At 43.3% G+C, this 15,375-nt stretch overlaps 1 protein-coding gene across 1 annotated transcript in view; it reads right to left on the bottom strand.

Moving 5' to 3' along the window:
* The window catches only part of FGF2 (fibroblast growth factor 2), a 45,615-nt gene extending 30,820 nt beyond the window's left edge, over positions 1 to 14,795 (bottom strand). The window contains exon 1 of the mRNA XM_044302218.1: positions 14,101 to 14,795. Coding sequence (XP_044158153.1) covers positions 14,101 to 14,278 — 178 coding nt within the window. The 5' untranslated portion in view covers positions 14,279 to 14,795. The remainder of the gene's footprint in view (positions 1 to 14,100) is intronic.
* Between the last annotated feature and the right edge of the window lie 580 nt (positions 14,796 to 15,375).

Here is a 15,375-nt window from a genome sequence, read left to right as displayed (position 1 = left end):
CTAGATCTCCAAGGAAGCAAATAATAACCCTTACACTATCCTAGATCTCCAGGTAGGAAAACTTTAACATCTCTACTGCCCTAGACCACCAATGGTAGTCCTATTAACCCTCTTTCCTACCCTAGACGACCAGGCAAGCAGGCATTAACACGTTGCCACTACACTAGTCCACCAAAAATGATAAAATTAACCCTCCAATATGTCAGAGCACCAGGGAAATCTCTATTAGGGTCTAGTCACACATCTACACTTTGGGTCCGGATCCGTTCTGCAATTATGCAGAACGGGTACAGACCCATTCATTTTCAAAGGGGACGGAAAAGATGCGGACAGCACACAGTGTGCTGTCCGCATCCGCATTTCCAGTCCTCGGCTCCGAACTTCCGGTCCGCGGCTCTGCAAAAAAATAGAACATGTCCTATTCTTGTCTGCAGCTGCATTTCTATTGGGCTGCCGGCCCGGTGTTTTTTGCGGATCCTCAAAACACTGCAGACGTGTGAATGGACCCTTAGTCTGAATAATTTTTGCCTTATTTTCTGTTGTTTAAATGGTCTGCATTAGTTGGATTTCACTGGAAATCAGCTAACACTTAAGGTCCATTCACACGACCGTAGTGTATTGCGGATCCGCAATACACCCGGCCAGCACCCCCATAGAACTGCCTATTCATAGGACATGTTCTATTTTTTTCCGGAGTTGCGGACTGGAAGATCGGGGGCCGCGCTCCGGAAATGCGGATGCAGAGAGGACATAGTGTGCTCTCCACATCCATTTCTGCCCCATTGAGAATGAATGGGTCCGCACCCGTTTAGTATATTGCGGAACGGATGCGAACCCATTCCACGGACGTGTGAATGGACCCTTACTCCCTCCTTCCTTGGCTGAGCCAAGTGTGCATGTATATGAAGTAGGGGATAAATCCAGAAAAACTGTTGGCTGAACGAACAGTCGGCTGAAAGCAGTCTGCAGTGTATAACCAATTTTCGTCACTATTACCAATTATCACCTTTGAAACCTAAAATTATAATTAAGCATAATTATTAATAAATTATGAATATATTAAGCGATTTTACAGAAGAAGAAATCTCAGATTTGTCTTTCAGAAAACACATTGTCTTTCAGTAAAATAGTTCATAGATGTGTTCTTTTTTTCTAACACTCATCATGAACTCTGTTTTTAAGAGCTTCCTGTCAGGATAGTCACCCAGAACAGTGAGTATGTATTTATTCACCGTTCTCTCAATCATTCCAATAATTTCACCCCTCACTTTATTTTGGAACACTTTTTTTCGTAATTCCAAACAGAAGAAATTTGTTTAAGGAGCTATTTGGAGTTGATTTTAGTGGAAATGACCGACATTCTTCCATAATCATGTACTTTAAGTCCTCTAATATTTTTCTGTATACTTACCATTTTCATCAATGAACTCATTGTTACACCATTCGGAAATGTGACTCATGGAACTATTCAGTAAAATAATATTATATATGTGTGTCGATATGTAATGACCCTAAACATAACCTTGGCATTACCCGAATAATGTCTACAGTTTGTCATTGAAGTAGAACTTTAAAGTGATTGTCCTAACCTATTAGGGCATACACAATCAGCAAAAACATTAAAGGGGTTGTCCGGTTTTAGTAAGAAACCAGTCAACACTGGGGAAAAGACTGCAATAAATCCCGGGGATTTATGTCTAGATAAGCGGTTTGCCCCCATTTGTTTTATATGTGATATGCGACTCCCCTTCTGTGTTACATAGTGTACTATGAACACTATTAAGCCAATTTTTCTAATTCTGTTCTTCTTTTTTATTCACAGAGAAGAATGACTCTGCGGAATTGATAAGTGGGACGTACCCGGTGCATATACATTGTGTCTACATGTCTCCAGTTGTCTATATGAAAGTTTTTAACTTTATTCACATTTTCTGGTTTGGTTAGCTACTCAATGTTTCATATTTTGTGTGATTCCACACTGTGTGGTATATAATTGTGATAGAACTGTGGGGGATGTATGGGCGACGTGTGTGAGGGTCGCAACGTATCCCGTTGTGGTCTCCATTATACTTTGCCCATATAGTGCTGGATCGGTATCTCTATTGAGCTGCAGTTTCCCGTTTGTCCCCCATGAATTCATGTCACATAACACGGCTCTCTCCTCCGTGTTGCGCTGTCCTATCTATTTCACATGGACATGCGCACACACAGTGATGGGACACATTGACCTTTTGTAAAATGGCTGACCAGGATACTTAGTAGTAGTACGCATGTCTCCGCAATGACCGGTGGTGACGTCATGCCGTGATCGGACGCTCTCTGGCGTCTGCGCATTGCCTGTAGCTGAACGCCGGATCCAACGGTATGCGACATGTTTGACACGATGTGCGGCGCTGGGTATGTCACCGCTTTCCCCTCCTTTTTGTAGCGTCATTATTTCTTGTTCCTCCCACTTTGTGTACACCTGTTTTTGAGCATTAATTACCTCTTTGTAGGTTATAATATATACACTATGTATTATATATTTGCCATATCACTATAGCGATACGTTCGCCTATGGGTTTTACACATTTGTACCTGTATTTTGATACTATTTATGCACCTCTGCACTTTATTTTCAATCTTGATTGTTGATTGATTGTATTATGATGTAATGGGGGTTGGACTATATATACCCCAGCATATACTGTGTTCATTGCTTGAAAAAGGCTCTTGTTTGAGCTGAAACGTTGCCATCCACATGGGTGATTAAAGACCACTACTTTTTACCTGGAGTGCTGTCCTTTTTTCGTCATTGTTTATCTGGGGTAAGCAGCTACATCCCTGGACCTAGCACCCACATATATATATAAAAGACACTGCACAGTACGACTTCATCAGTCTTGTGTGTCTGATATTATTTGGATTATTCTGTACATCTGAACACTGCGCAGTACCACTTCTCCTGTTCTTAGGTGTAATCCTCAGTGTCTGCTCTTGTTCTGTACATATTTATATATACTGTATATAGATATATATGTGTGTGTGTGTGTGTGTGTAAGGTGCATATGTGTGCATGAAAGTTTGTGTATACAGTATGTATATATGCGTCATGTTTTGTTTGCTTGCTATATGTATAAGCCTGTCCCGGACTGTTCCTATGAGTATAAGTGACTGTACACCTCTGACTGCCCCTCTGAGTGTTAGTGTTAAACGGATTGACTGCCCTCCAAATTCTACAGATCTCAGTCATCTATAAGATCTGGAAAAAAGTCTGACCCATGAAGGCTTCACCATGTAGCTACAGAACTGCCAATATCTTGGTGCCAGATACCACAGGGCACCTTCTGAAGTCTTGTGGAGCCCACGTCTTGGTTCAGAGCTCTTCTATGTGCATAAGAGGGATTTATACAATATTGGCAATATTAGCCAATTGGCCCCCATTCAGAGCCTTGAGTATGAAAACTAGTGAGGATAAATGGGAAAGAGTTGTGCCTAATATTGGTATATGATGGGTGGAATGGACAATGTCTCAATTTTCTGGTTCAGCTAGGTTTCAGGAATGAGGATGTTAGTGCGCATAATGATGTACTCACTACTGTGTGCTGAGATTGAGGCATAAGTAAGAGTTTGTTAAGAGCAGAAAAACATTTCATTTCCTGATCTGCTAAGATTGTGAATAAGGAGTTTTCCTGACTTTAAAGGGATTCTGTCACCTCTTTTTACCCTATAGAGATGCAGACATGCACGGCTAGATCGCCGCTAGCATGTCCGCAATATACCTGTCCCATAGCTCTGAGTGGTTTTATGGAGTGTAAAAAATTATTTTATATATATGTAAATCAGCCTGGTAAGGAGCCCAAGGGGCTGTGCTAACCATTCTGGAGCCCAGCCACGCACCCCTGTGAAGAAGCCCAGCACCCCCTGTATCCAGGAATGTCCTCCATGCTCAGAAAGTCAGATCGCCGTAATCTCGCGATGCGCGAGCTCACGGATGCATAGTGCCGGCATAGTGTTCCTTCGCTGTGCTGGCATCAGCCTCAGGGAAGGAACTGCGCATGCGCGAGCTCGCGCACCGCGGGATTACGGCGTTCTGACTTTCTCAGCAAGGAGGAGATTCGGAGGATGCGGGGCAGTGCTGGGCTCCTTCACAGGGGGGCGGTGCTGGGCTCCAGAACGGTTAGTACAGTCCCTTGGGTTCCTTAGCAGGCTGATTTACATATATATAAAATCATTTTTTACACTCCATAAAACCACTCAAAGATATGGGACAAATATATAGCGAACATGCTAGCGGCGATCTAGCCGTGCATGTCCGCATCTCTATAGGGTAAAAAGAGGTGACAGAATCCCTTTAATTCAATCTTAATGGAATCATCAGAATTCTAAATTCAAGGAGGCTTCATTTAGATATGTTATACATCTAATAATCCTAAACGTTTTGTACAAATTTCATATAAAATGAATAGTAGATAATTTGTAGGGAAGTAGGGACACAGTGTTGGAAATTTATATTTTTAATTCAGCAAATAATAGAGAGGTAAGAAAAGTAAAAGCTAAAAATTCCCATTAGACAAAAGAGGATCATGTGTATGGACAGCCCTGCTAGACAGGGTGCCTGGTCCCCATTGCCAAAATTGGTTGGTTATAGTCACGCAGAAAGAGAATTAAAACCAAACACTAAAATGGAATATATTCCTATTTTCTCATATGTTTTTATTTTCTGACTGCTGTTTTTTTCATTGCATTTACTGCTATTGTTAGCACTATTCAACAATATGCCTTACAGCAGTCACATGGACCATAGGAACTGCTGGCTGGAGAGAGTTTTAAGAATACTCTGTGAACTGTGCAGAGATCATTGTGCAGGGAGGGGGACAATGTGAGCAGTGACCATTGTCTATTGTCAATGGTGGATCCTGTGTCATCTAAATAAAGGTGTATGCTTCTATAGTAATCATGCCTGTGGTGATAATGAGATGGCTGCTTAATAGCGATCTCTACAGAACACGAAATGTCAGCCTATTATGAGACTTAATGACGAGAGTAAAAAAGTCTGGAAAACAGTTTGAAAGATTGACAAACAATTGAATATCAGTAATTCTGAACAACTACTAACTGGTCCAGATTAGACCACCCCAACAAGTTTACCCGAAGAACAGAATGCAAGATTCTGAAGAAGTCTCTTCTGATTGACACAGTAGCATAAACATTTGGCTGTGCTAAGCATGCATGTAGTGTACGTGGTTGTAATTAGGCTTGAGCGAATCGTGCTTCGGATCATATATCTGAAGTCGATTTGTGCAAAAACTTCATTTGAAATGCTGTTTTCATACAGCATTAAAATGTATTGGCTCCAAGGGGGAAAACTTTGTCTCGCCCCCGAAGTTGCGCGAGACTTAGGTAAGCATCGGTATTCCTATTTAAAAATGACTTTACAGCAGATTACGATTCCCCCCTGTCCTAACTAAGCCATCGTTTATAAAACAATGGGAGGTAGAAATGAATATTACGATACCTTTCACCTCCCTCCACAAGCTTCTTGAATCCCCCCATAAGGCTTCCCGCTGTGTTCGGATCCAAGAGAACGGATACAAAATCCTCACCCGCTGGTATAACACACCAGACAAGACATCTCTTTTCTCGGAGACTGCCTCTGATACATGCTGGAGGTGCCTTGGTGAGAGGGGAACCTTCTTCCATATTTGGTGGTCCTGCCCCCTAATCTCCAGGTGTTGGACCGAGGTATTCTCTCTTGCCAACAAGGTGTGCCTTACCTCCATCCAACCGTCCCCACAACTAGCTCTTTTGTCTATTTCCTCTGATGAACACTATACACAGATACCCTACATCTTCAAACAGATGTTGATAGCAGCTCGCCTTTTGCTCACTAAGTTTTGGCTACAAACTTCCATTCCCTCTATGGAGCAATGGCAACTGAAAATGGATTAACTCTACAGATTTGAGGAACTGTCCTCATGGCAAACTCACATACACATCACATTTCTTAAAAAATGATTATGGTCAAAATATAGATTTCCCCAAAAAAACATTGCGCCTGCTCACGGCGTGGGTCGGATACCCGCTATACCTTAGCCCATGCAGGCACTGATGTTAACCACCTCTCACAGCTCTCTCTGGGCCTTCGCCAGCATGCAGGGGAATTGGCCCTCACTCTCAACCGCCCAACTGTCTGCAGCCAGCTGACATGTATCATATCTCCATCCTTGTATTTGTACATCCTCAATACAGTTACATAATTATGTCTCATGTATTCACTGTGTATTTTTCTGACATAAATGCCTTATACCTCGTTATATTTTATCTTCCTTTGTTGTTAACGAAAAACTAAATAAAAATATAAATAAATAAAAAACCATAAAAAAAACACAACATTTTGAAATAGGAATATGAAGTCGGGTTTAGTACTGGTTGGTACCTTAGTACCAAAGCCAACTTTAGATTCCTATTTTAAATCCACAGATAGTAGTAATTCACCAAAGTCTCGAACTTCGGGTGAGACAAAGTTTTCCTCCACGGAGCCAATACATTTAAATGCTGTACGGAAACAGCATTACCAACAAAGTTTTTGAAAGAATTGACTTCAGATCTATGATCCAAAGCTCATTTCGCTCAAGCCTAGTTGTAATGCTCACATACAGTATGTATATACCGTTTCCATTTAGATACTGTATAAAGAAATTGAAAGGCAGAACTTTAAAGGTGCCCTAGGCAACCACCTACTACGCCAACCCCTTGTCATGAATGCTATTGTCCACAATGAGTGAAAAATAGTACATGCTGTAGGCAGGAGCATGTAACGATACATTTTTTTGGTCTCTTCAATTTAAATGAATATTTTTTGTGCTCATGTCTGTCATCATATCTGTGACAAGCAGGTCAATTGTTCATCAGTGAAGATGTTCGTGAAGACTTTGTGTTTGGTTCATGTGTCTGTTTCATCCATATTCCATGGACACTCTCACTGTATCATCCATATTCCATGGACACTCTTGCTGTATCAACCATATTCCATGGACATCATCCATATTCCTTGGACACTATGAGGCTTAAAAATAATTTCCAGAGCAATTCCTACCAACAATCTAAGAAAACCACTGACCAAACACCAATGGCATCTTTGTGTGTCCATGGTTTTCACTGACCAATGATGTGTGTGAGAGATCCATAAAAAAAAATAGGGCACACTTCAACAGTGTCACCACAGACCCACGGTCATTGGAAACCACTGATGTGTTATTATATACACATTGAATTCAATGGATATGTGTGTCAATTGTGGCAGCACATCCATATCCATGATTCACTGACATGTGAAAGAGGCCTATATTACTGAACGCTGTGCTTTTAACTGCCTCACGTACCATTGCCTTTAAGAATTAATATGTTTATCATTAATGACAGTAATAATAAAGTCATGCTATGTTTAGAGTGTTTAGTTCATTGGGCCATTACAAAAAAAAATCTTTGTAGGACTGCTACGTAGATGTTGACTAGTGCTGATCAAGCACTAAAGTTCTCGGGTGCTCGGGTCGAACACCTCTAGATTCTCGGGTGCACCCGAGCACAATGGAAGTCAATGGGAGAACCCGAGCAATAAACCAGGCACCCCCTGCTCTGAAGAGGGGATGGTGTCTGGTTCATAGGAAAAGGTCAGAAATTGATGGAAACACCACCAAAATTGTTCGGGAACAGCATGGGGAGAATGTCTGCATGCATCTTGGACTCCCAGGTTGCTGCTGGGAACGATGTGAAGTGAAGTGAAAGGGCTTCCAAAAATTACAAGGAATCGTCACTCCAATACACCCTTTATTACAGATAAAGGAGGGCATCATACACAGTTGAAAAATTATGATTGATGGCCTGCTAGTGACCCTCAAAAACATTAGGAGCAAGAGCCTGCTGGTGACCCTCTAAAACATTACGGGGACGAGGGCCTGCTTCTGAGCTGACCATCTAAAACATTAAGGGTGAGGGTCTGCTGCAGAGCTGACTCTCTAAAACATTAGGGGCGAGTGCCTGCTGCTGATCTGAGCATCAAAAATAATTTTTGGAGAAATTTTTCCACAAGGACCTTCTGGTATTGCACCATTTTGCTCATCCTCTCCACCACAGGAATGAGAGATGAGAAGTTATCTTTGTAGTGGGGGTCGAGAAGGGTGAACAACCAGTAATCAGTGTCCAAAATGCGTAAAACACGTGGGTCACGGGAAAGGCAGCCTAACATAAAGTCAGCCATGTGTGCCAGAGTCCCAACAGGCAAAATTTCACTGTCGCCATCAGGAGGATGACTCTCAATCTCCTCATAATCTTCCTCCTCTTCTGCCCATCCACGCTGAACATATGGAATTAAACTTCCATGGGTACTACCCTCTGTAGCGGAGGCAACCATCTCCTGCTCCTTCTCCTCTTTCTCCTCCTCATCATCATGCAATTTGCGCTGAGAAGAAAAACTGAGGGTGGTCTGGCTATCACCCTGTGTAATGTCTTTCTCCATTTCCACCTCTTCCACATGCAAAGTGTTGGCCTTAATTGTGAGCAGTGAGCGTTTGAGTAGACACAGAAGTGGGATGGTGACGCTGATAATAGCGTTATCGCCGCTCACCATCTGTGTTGATTCCTCAAAGTTTCTTAAAACTTACAGAGGTCAGACAACCATGCCTACTCTTCGCTTGTGAAAAGCAGAAGCTGACTGGAAAGGCGACCATGTTGCAGCTGGTATTCCACTACTGCCCTCTGCTGCTTACGAAGCCTGGCCAACGTGTGTAATGTCGCGTTCCAACGTGTGCTCACGTTGAACAACAGTTGGTGAGCTGGCAATTGTAAGCTCTGCTGCAGCGTTGACAGAAGGACGGAAGCTGTCGATGACTTGCGGAAACGGGTACACACGCGCCGCACCTTCACCAGTAACTCAGGCAAATTGAGAAACCGCTGAACCACTAAGTTGAAGACGTGGGCTAGGCATGGGATGTGTGTGAGCTTGCCAAGCTCCAAAGCTGCCACCAACTTACACCCATTATCAGACACAACCATGCCTGGTTCTAGGTTGAGTGGCGAGAGCCACAGCTCAGTCTGGTCTCTTATCCCCTGTCACAGCTCTACAGTGGTATGCTGTTTGTCTCCTAAGCAGATCAGCTTAAGCACGGCCTGTTGACGCTTCCCCACTGCAGTGCTACACTGCTTCCAGCTACCTGCTGATGGTTGACTGGTGCTGCAAGAGGATAATTCTGAGGTGGAAGTGGAGGAGGAGGCGTTGTACCTGTGCCATCCCAGGGTACAACTCGCTCCTGGCCTGCACAATGTTCACCTAGTGTGCGTCAGGGAAATGTATCGTTCCTGGCCGAAAGCACTTGTCCATATGTCACTACTGTTTCATGGGTATGTTACTTTATGGTGTGAGGTCGTTTTTTTGCAAAAGTGGCATATGTTATTTTTGGTACACTTGGTCGTTTGATATATGTTACAGGAAGATCGATCTCTGTGAATTTTGTGTTCACTTACAGTGGACGCGGCTATTCAAGTGACCGATCTTTATACATGTATATACCTTCATTTATGGCTCCATTTTTTAGGGCATTGATAGCTGTTCTCTAAGTACCTATGGAGATATGTATTTGTACTTTGATACGATCTGGATATTTGTGATATTTATAGGATATCGATAGGATATTCCCTGTATACATGTATTTATGGAGATACACACTTGCACTTTTATATGATCTAAATACTTTTGATATTTATATGATACTTTTACATATCAGTGTATTTGGTGTATACTCTAGTTAATTGTGGTTGCCTTATTGCCTTCCACCTATTGTTTGATTGTGTCATGTCCCCTCAGGTGTAGTCCACTTTTTTATCTGATGTATTACATCATACATATAACGTTTGTGAAATATTGAATAACGTATATTTACATTTTGCTACTAAACCTGTTTAGTCTCAGTTTATCTTTTGTTTGTGTATGTTTATGTACACTGAGTGGGTACGTTACTGTAGGATGTTCTTTTTTGCATAGGATCACTATATATGAACGAAAATCTATGTGTATTTTGTGACTGATATTGTTTAATCTCTTGGCTACTGAGACTGGACTTGGTGGAAGACAGGGTGGTGCTTAACCGACTGGAAGCATTATCTGCTGCAATCCAACCGACCACCTGGTCGCACTGGTCTGACTTCGAGAGCGTTGTCCTGCGCTGCCCTGCAAACTGGGACATAAAGCTAGGTATCGTGGATGAGTGTGTTTCTTGTGCTCTGGCAGCAGGCACAGTTTCAATGCGCCCAGGGCCACGGCCTCTGCGTGCACCATCAGCATCACGGCCACTTTCCTGTCCCTTACTGCTCGGCTCCTTCATATTAAATGTTAGATATGCTTGAAAGTATGTCACACGTACAGTAGAGTAGGATTTGTAAGTGTATGCACAAAAAAATGAAATCAGATATTGATATATCTTGAGGATAGGCCTTAAATATAAAAGGACTAGAAAACCTCTTTAACAAAAATATGAGTCAATGAGAACCTGACGATTCTAGCTGCTATGGCTCCATTATAAATGGAAGCTATGTCACTAGTGTGAACAGATGCTTTGATTCCTTTATTACTAGAAACTGTGTCTCTAGTTATTAGTATAGGGCCCTTTTACCCTGCCTGATAGAGTGAACAATGATCGGAACGTCTATTCCTGATTTTTCCTGCTCATTAGTTGTATTTACATCCAGCAATCATGGGTACTGTATGGAGATGAATGATCATTACTATGATCATTCATCCGCACACAGTTACATAGTTTGTCAGCAGCAAATCCCCATTTACAAAGGGCAATGTGCTGTGGTAACATATGAAAGATATGATCACCTGACCCACAAGCGTTTTTACATGCATTACATGGGGCAATTATTGGGAGTCAGTGTTGTACAAACATTGATTCGCAATAATTGCCTCAATCCTCAGATTGCGTAAAAAGGGCCCTAAGTTTTCATTACAACAGTGATTCATATTGGGATTTAATTTGGTTGGCAGGCTAAGGAGTTAGGGGAATATCTTCCTACTCAGGGGTGCACCTAGGCTGCCTGAGGCAAAAACTGAAACGCACCCTAAACTCCCCAATGACAATTTCTTAACCGAACCCCTTCCCTCCAGCTCTACTGTTAAAGACATACTCGGAAAACATTACATACAGCGCCACATACTGTGCCCACCTTGCTTCCCAATACTATACTGCAGATAGGGCCGGTTTAGACAAAATGTGGCCCTGGGCAAAATCAAAAGTGGGGCTCCAAATCTTGTTATATCTTGTCTGATGTCCTGACACCCCCGCCGATCAGCTGTTTGAGCAGACGGCACGTACTGTTCACTGGTGCTGTCCCATAGACATACAGCAGTGAGCAGGAAGAGAGAAGGGAGACGGGACATGCGCATAGCGCACGCCGTCTCCTCAAACAGCTGATTGGCATGGGGTGCCGGGTGCACCTACAGTACGCTAGTAGTAATAATATAACCATAATGTCCCCCTGTAGTGCCCCCCACTAATTCCAATATATAATGCTCCCCCCCACAGTGCCAGTATATATAATGTTCCCCAGTAGTGCCAGTATATAATGCACCTCCATTCCTCCCCAGTAGTGCCAGGTATATATTATGATCTCCTTCCCCCCTTTCCAAGGGCCCTAGCAGTGGGGAAATTTAGTATAAAAAAATAAACACCTCCCTCCCATCCCCCGCCACTCTCTGCGATGCAGACCACAGTTTTATCTGTTGCTTGTGTTGCTGGGTCCTGATGCATGTCGTCCCAATGACATCACCGCTCCTGCTTCGGTTCTCACATGATCATGTCATCATGCGAGACCAAGCGCAGGAGATTGTGTTGATGTCATTGCGGCTTCTTGGGCTGTTCTAATGCCTCACAGGCTTGAGGCCTAGCGGCCTGAGGCTTGTGAAGTTGGACGGCCGTGACTGCGCCTCCCCCTTTATGGGTAGCGAAGTGGCGCCCTAGGCGGATGACTACCCTCCCCTATCCATTGTCCCGGCCCTAATGCAGAGCACATTACCGCAGGAGGTATAACAGGAGAGAACTATAACTCACAGCATGTCTAAGCCATTATTATTTAATATCAGAGCACATTACAGGGGGACATATAAGAGAACTCCCAGCATATACAAGCCGTTATTATGTAATATCAGAGTACATTATAAGAGGAGAGGACTACAACTCCGAGCTTATCCAGGGTGTTGTAATTTACCCTGATATTACATTAATAATGGCCTGGACATGCTGAGAGTTGTGGTCCTCTCATGTTATACCTCCTCTTGTAATGTATTCCGATATTACATAACAAGCTGGACATGCTGGGAGTTTTAGTCCTCTCCTCATACCTCATCTTGTAATGTACTCTGATATTATATAACAGGAGTTATAAGATGAGAGGACTACAGCTCCCAGCACTTCCCTGGCACTTACATTGAATCCTTCACCTCTTCCCATGCATCACTGGTCTTCTTCATTACTTTAATGCACTGCTGAGCTCCGCCTCCTGTTCTGGTCACATGAGGGTGAGGTCATTGCAGGTCCTTCATCCCCCTCTTCTCTGCTGAGCTCCGCCTCCTGCATGTGACATCATGGCAGGTCCTACAGCTCCAGTAGAAGAGTGTTGCTGGTGTCCGGAGCTGTCAGTTTGCAGAGCAGCACTGTGGTAATGACTTGTGTTATGTGTACACGGAGGGGGCCTTACACTGCATTGTAAAGTGCAGCTTTTCAGCTGTCCGCCCGTTTGCTTCCACAGACGTTCAGCTGAACAGCAGCACTGAAGCAGGGGGCCCTTTAGACCATGGGGGCCCTGCGCAATTTCCCAGATTGTCCCCCCTAATGCCGGTCCTGACTGCAGAAACAGATAATCCCCCGCTTGCCCCTACCTGGTGCTCCCTGAGGCAGTCGCCTCACCTCGCCTCTTTGGTGGTGCCCCGTTGCCCCTACTACCACAAGAATAGCTTAGCAACTAATGACTCATTTACAGTAGGTGTGCTGAGCAAGCAGGCAATTATCAGTAAGGGAGTGGGACCATTTCTTCCCGATAACTACCTGCTCGTCAGTGGAGGTGGAGAACTACATTTACATTGAGCGATTTCCTCCACTGCATGGGACTGTATGGCTACTGCCATCTCTCCTCCTCAGCACAGTCTTATTTAATGTGCTGCATGAAAGGTACTTTCACCCAATTATTAAGCATTTTCCTAATTTATCAGGTGATCGGCAGCACCTTCACCTGGGCGGTATAAATCTGCCTTAACTTCAATGAAGATCTTGTACTCCATTTGGTTGGAAAAATTGGAGGATATAATGCTGCAAATCATTTTTATATGGCGGCACGTAGGTACAGTATGGAAAAATACATGGCATACATACATGGTCATGGGTGCAAACAAAAGTTGCACTTCTACAATTTCATAAAGGAAGCCCACGATTAAAGAGTTACTCCAGGGGGCATCTGTTGATTACAGGAATGGTTCATCATTGGCTGCTAGTCACAAGGGGTTTCTTACAATTGTAAGCCCTGGAGGGCAGATGCCTCTGTCCTGGATTTCATTAGTGCCAGATGCTTGGCTTTCAGAATGTGTCATTCTGTATGTTTTCAGCAGAATATGTTTGTGTTATTAAAATACAAGTTTTACTATTTACCTTTAGTTCAGGAAATTCACATGTTGAATCATCTGGATGGGATTTATAGCACCGTTCATCAGAATAATTGCAGAGTAAAGGTTACACAGATATAGCAGTAGGCAGCAGGGGATGTAAGTATATAAAATGCAGATTTGGTGGTGAATAGCTGTGCGGTGGCTGTAATGGCTGCCATTAGTGGTTGTCACCTAGCATTTGTATAGGAGAATGTGAAGTATTCTGTTAATGAAGCATGGGACACCCAGGAATTGTCACACTAACCACAATTTAACAATCTTCATAAAATCTGACATATTTGTAATCTGTTGCAGCAAACTCTACGGATATGTCATTTTAGCAGTGGTTTTGTTCTAGATTTTATATTTCCATCATTTTTTACCAACATATTCAAATTCAAAATAATGCTTCAATATAAAACACTTACTATGTGAATCACTCTTCTCACGAGATCCGTCTACTTTCCCATCTGAATTAATCCTCAAGAAGAATCCTCCATTCTTACAGTAGAGTCTCTTGGGGTCTTTAAAGTTTCCTGGGGGAAATGGAGTGCTACCCCCATCATCTGGTCCTATTGGGAGAGTGGTGATACTCCCTGCTGCCATCCCCACCTCCAATATTAAATGCTTTCCCCTGGTTCTTGGCAGGATGGCACTGATCCAGAAGAGGTCCAGCAGGTAGTAGTGTTTCTCGGATAAATGTCCTGTGTTCACCGTCTCTCCTCGGCAAGGCCTCGTCACTGTTCATTCAATTACTGGCAGCTGGAAGTAAGGCCAACTCTTAGGAGTCACTCTACTGTAGATGCATGATGTAAGTATGAGGATGTTTCATCCGGAACAATACGTCTGCCTCCTGATATCCTAAAATTGTGTCACCCATTCTCCTCGGTGATGAGGGCTGGAGCCTGGGGCACTGTGCAGGCTGCTCTTCATCCTGGTCCAGCCCTCTACCATTAGGACTTGTTCTGTCAAAATGTCTTATTTATTTATGTAGGTGAAGGCCTCCTCCACCTCCTTCTTTTTCGTCCTTCTACTTCTGCTGCTTTTCCTTAGTGATGTTGTGAGCACTCTGTATTTTCCCAGGAAGCTACATGAAAGCACATTGCCAGAAAGCGAATGGACTATAAGAAGCAGTGTAGTGTTCCTGGGTATTTTCTAAGACAGGCTCTGCCAGTCACTTCTCAGCATTAGGCTCCCTCCCCCAGCACTGAGTTACTTTGCAGGGCAATCTAGGGAGGAGGGAAAGACAGGAGAGGAGATGGGGGGGTTTCTGCAACAGGAGCTTGCCAGTACTTTTATTATTCAGCTAACTTTCAGAAGAACTCTGGAGAGGAGCAGCAGGCGTCACAGCAATGAAACTACCAGCAATATCTTCATTTCTAGCTGTTCAGGGCCCAAGTCATATGGACTGAATGAACAATTGTTCAATAATTACAAATGTTTTTTTTTTTTTTTACATGAGCTGAACTCAAAGATCTAAAACATTTGCTACATACACAAAAGACCCATTACTCTCAAATATTGTTCACAAATCTGTGTAAGTGAGCACTTCTCCTTTGTCGAGATAATCCATCCCACCTCACAGGTGTGGCATATCAAGGTGCTGATTAGACAGCATGAATATTGCACAGGTGTGCCTTAAACTGCCCACAACAAAAGTCCACTCTGAAATGTGCACAGTTTTGCCTTACTGGGGGGGGGGG

This window comes from Bufo gargarizans, chromosome 1 (genome assembly GCF_014858855.1).
Source record: "Bufo gargarizans isolate SCDJY-AF-19 chromosome 1, ASM1485885v1, whole genome shotgun sequence".
NCBI classification, from domain to species: domain Eukaryota; kingdom Metazoa; phylum Chordata; class Amphibia; order Anura; family Bufonidae; genus Bufo; species Bufo gargarizans.
Note: the sequence above shows the minus strand (reverse complement) of the source record. Positions and strands in the feature narration are given on the sequence as shown.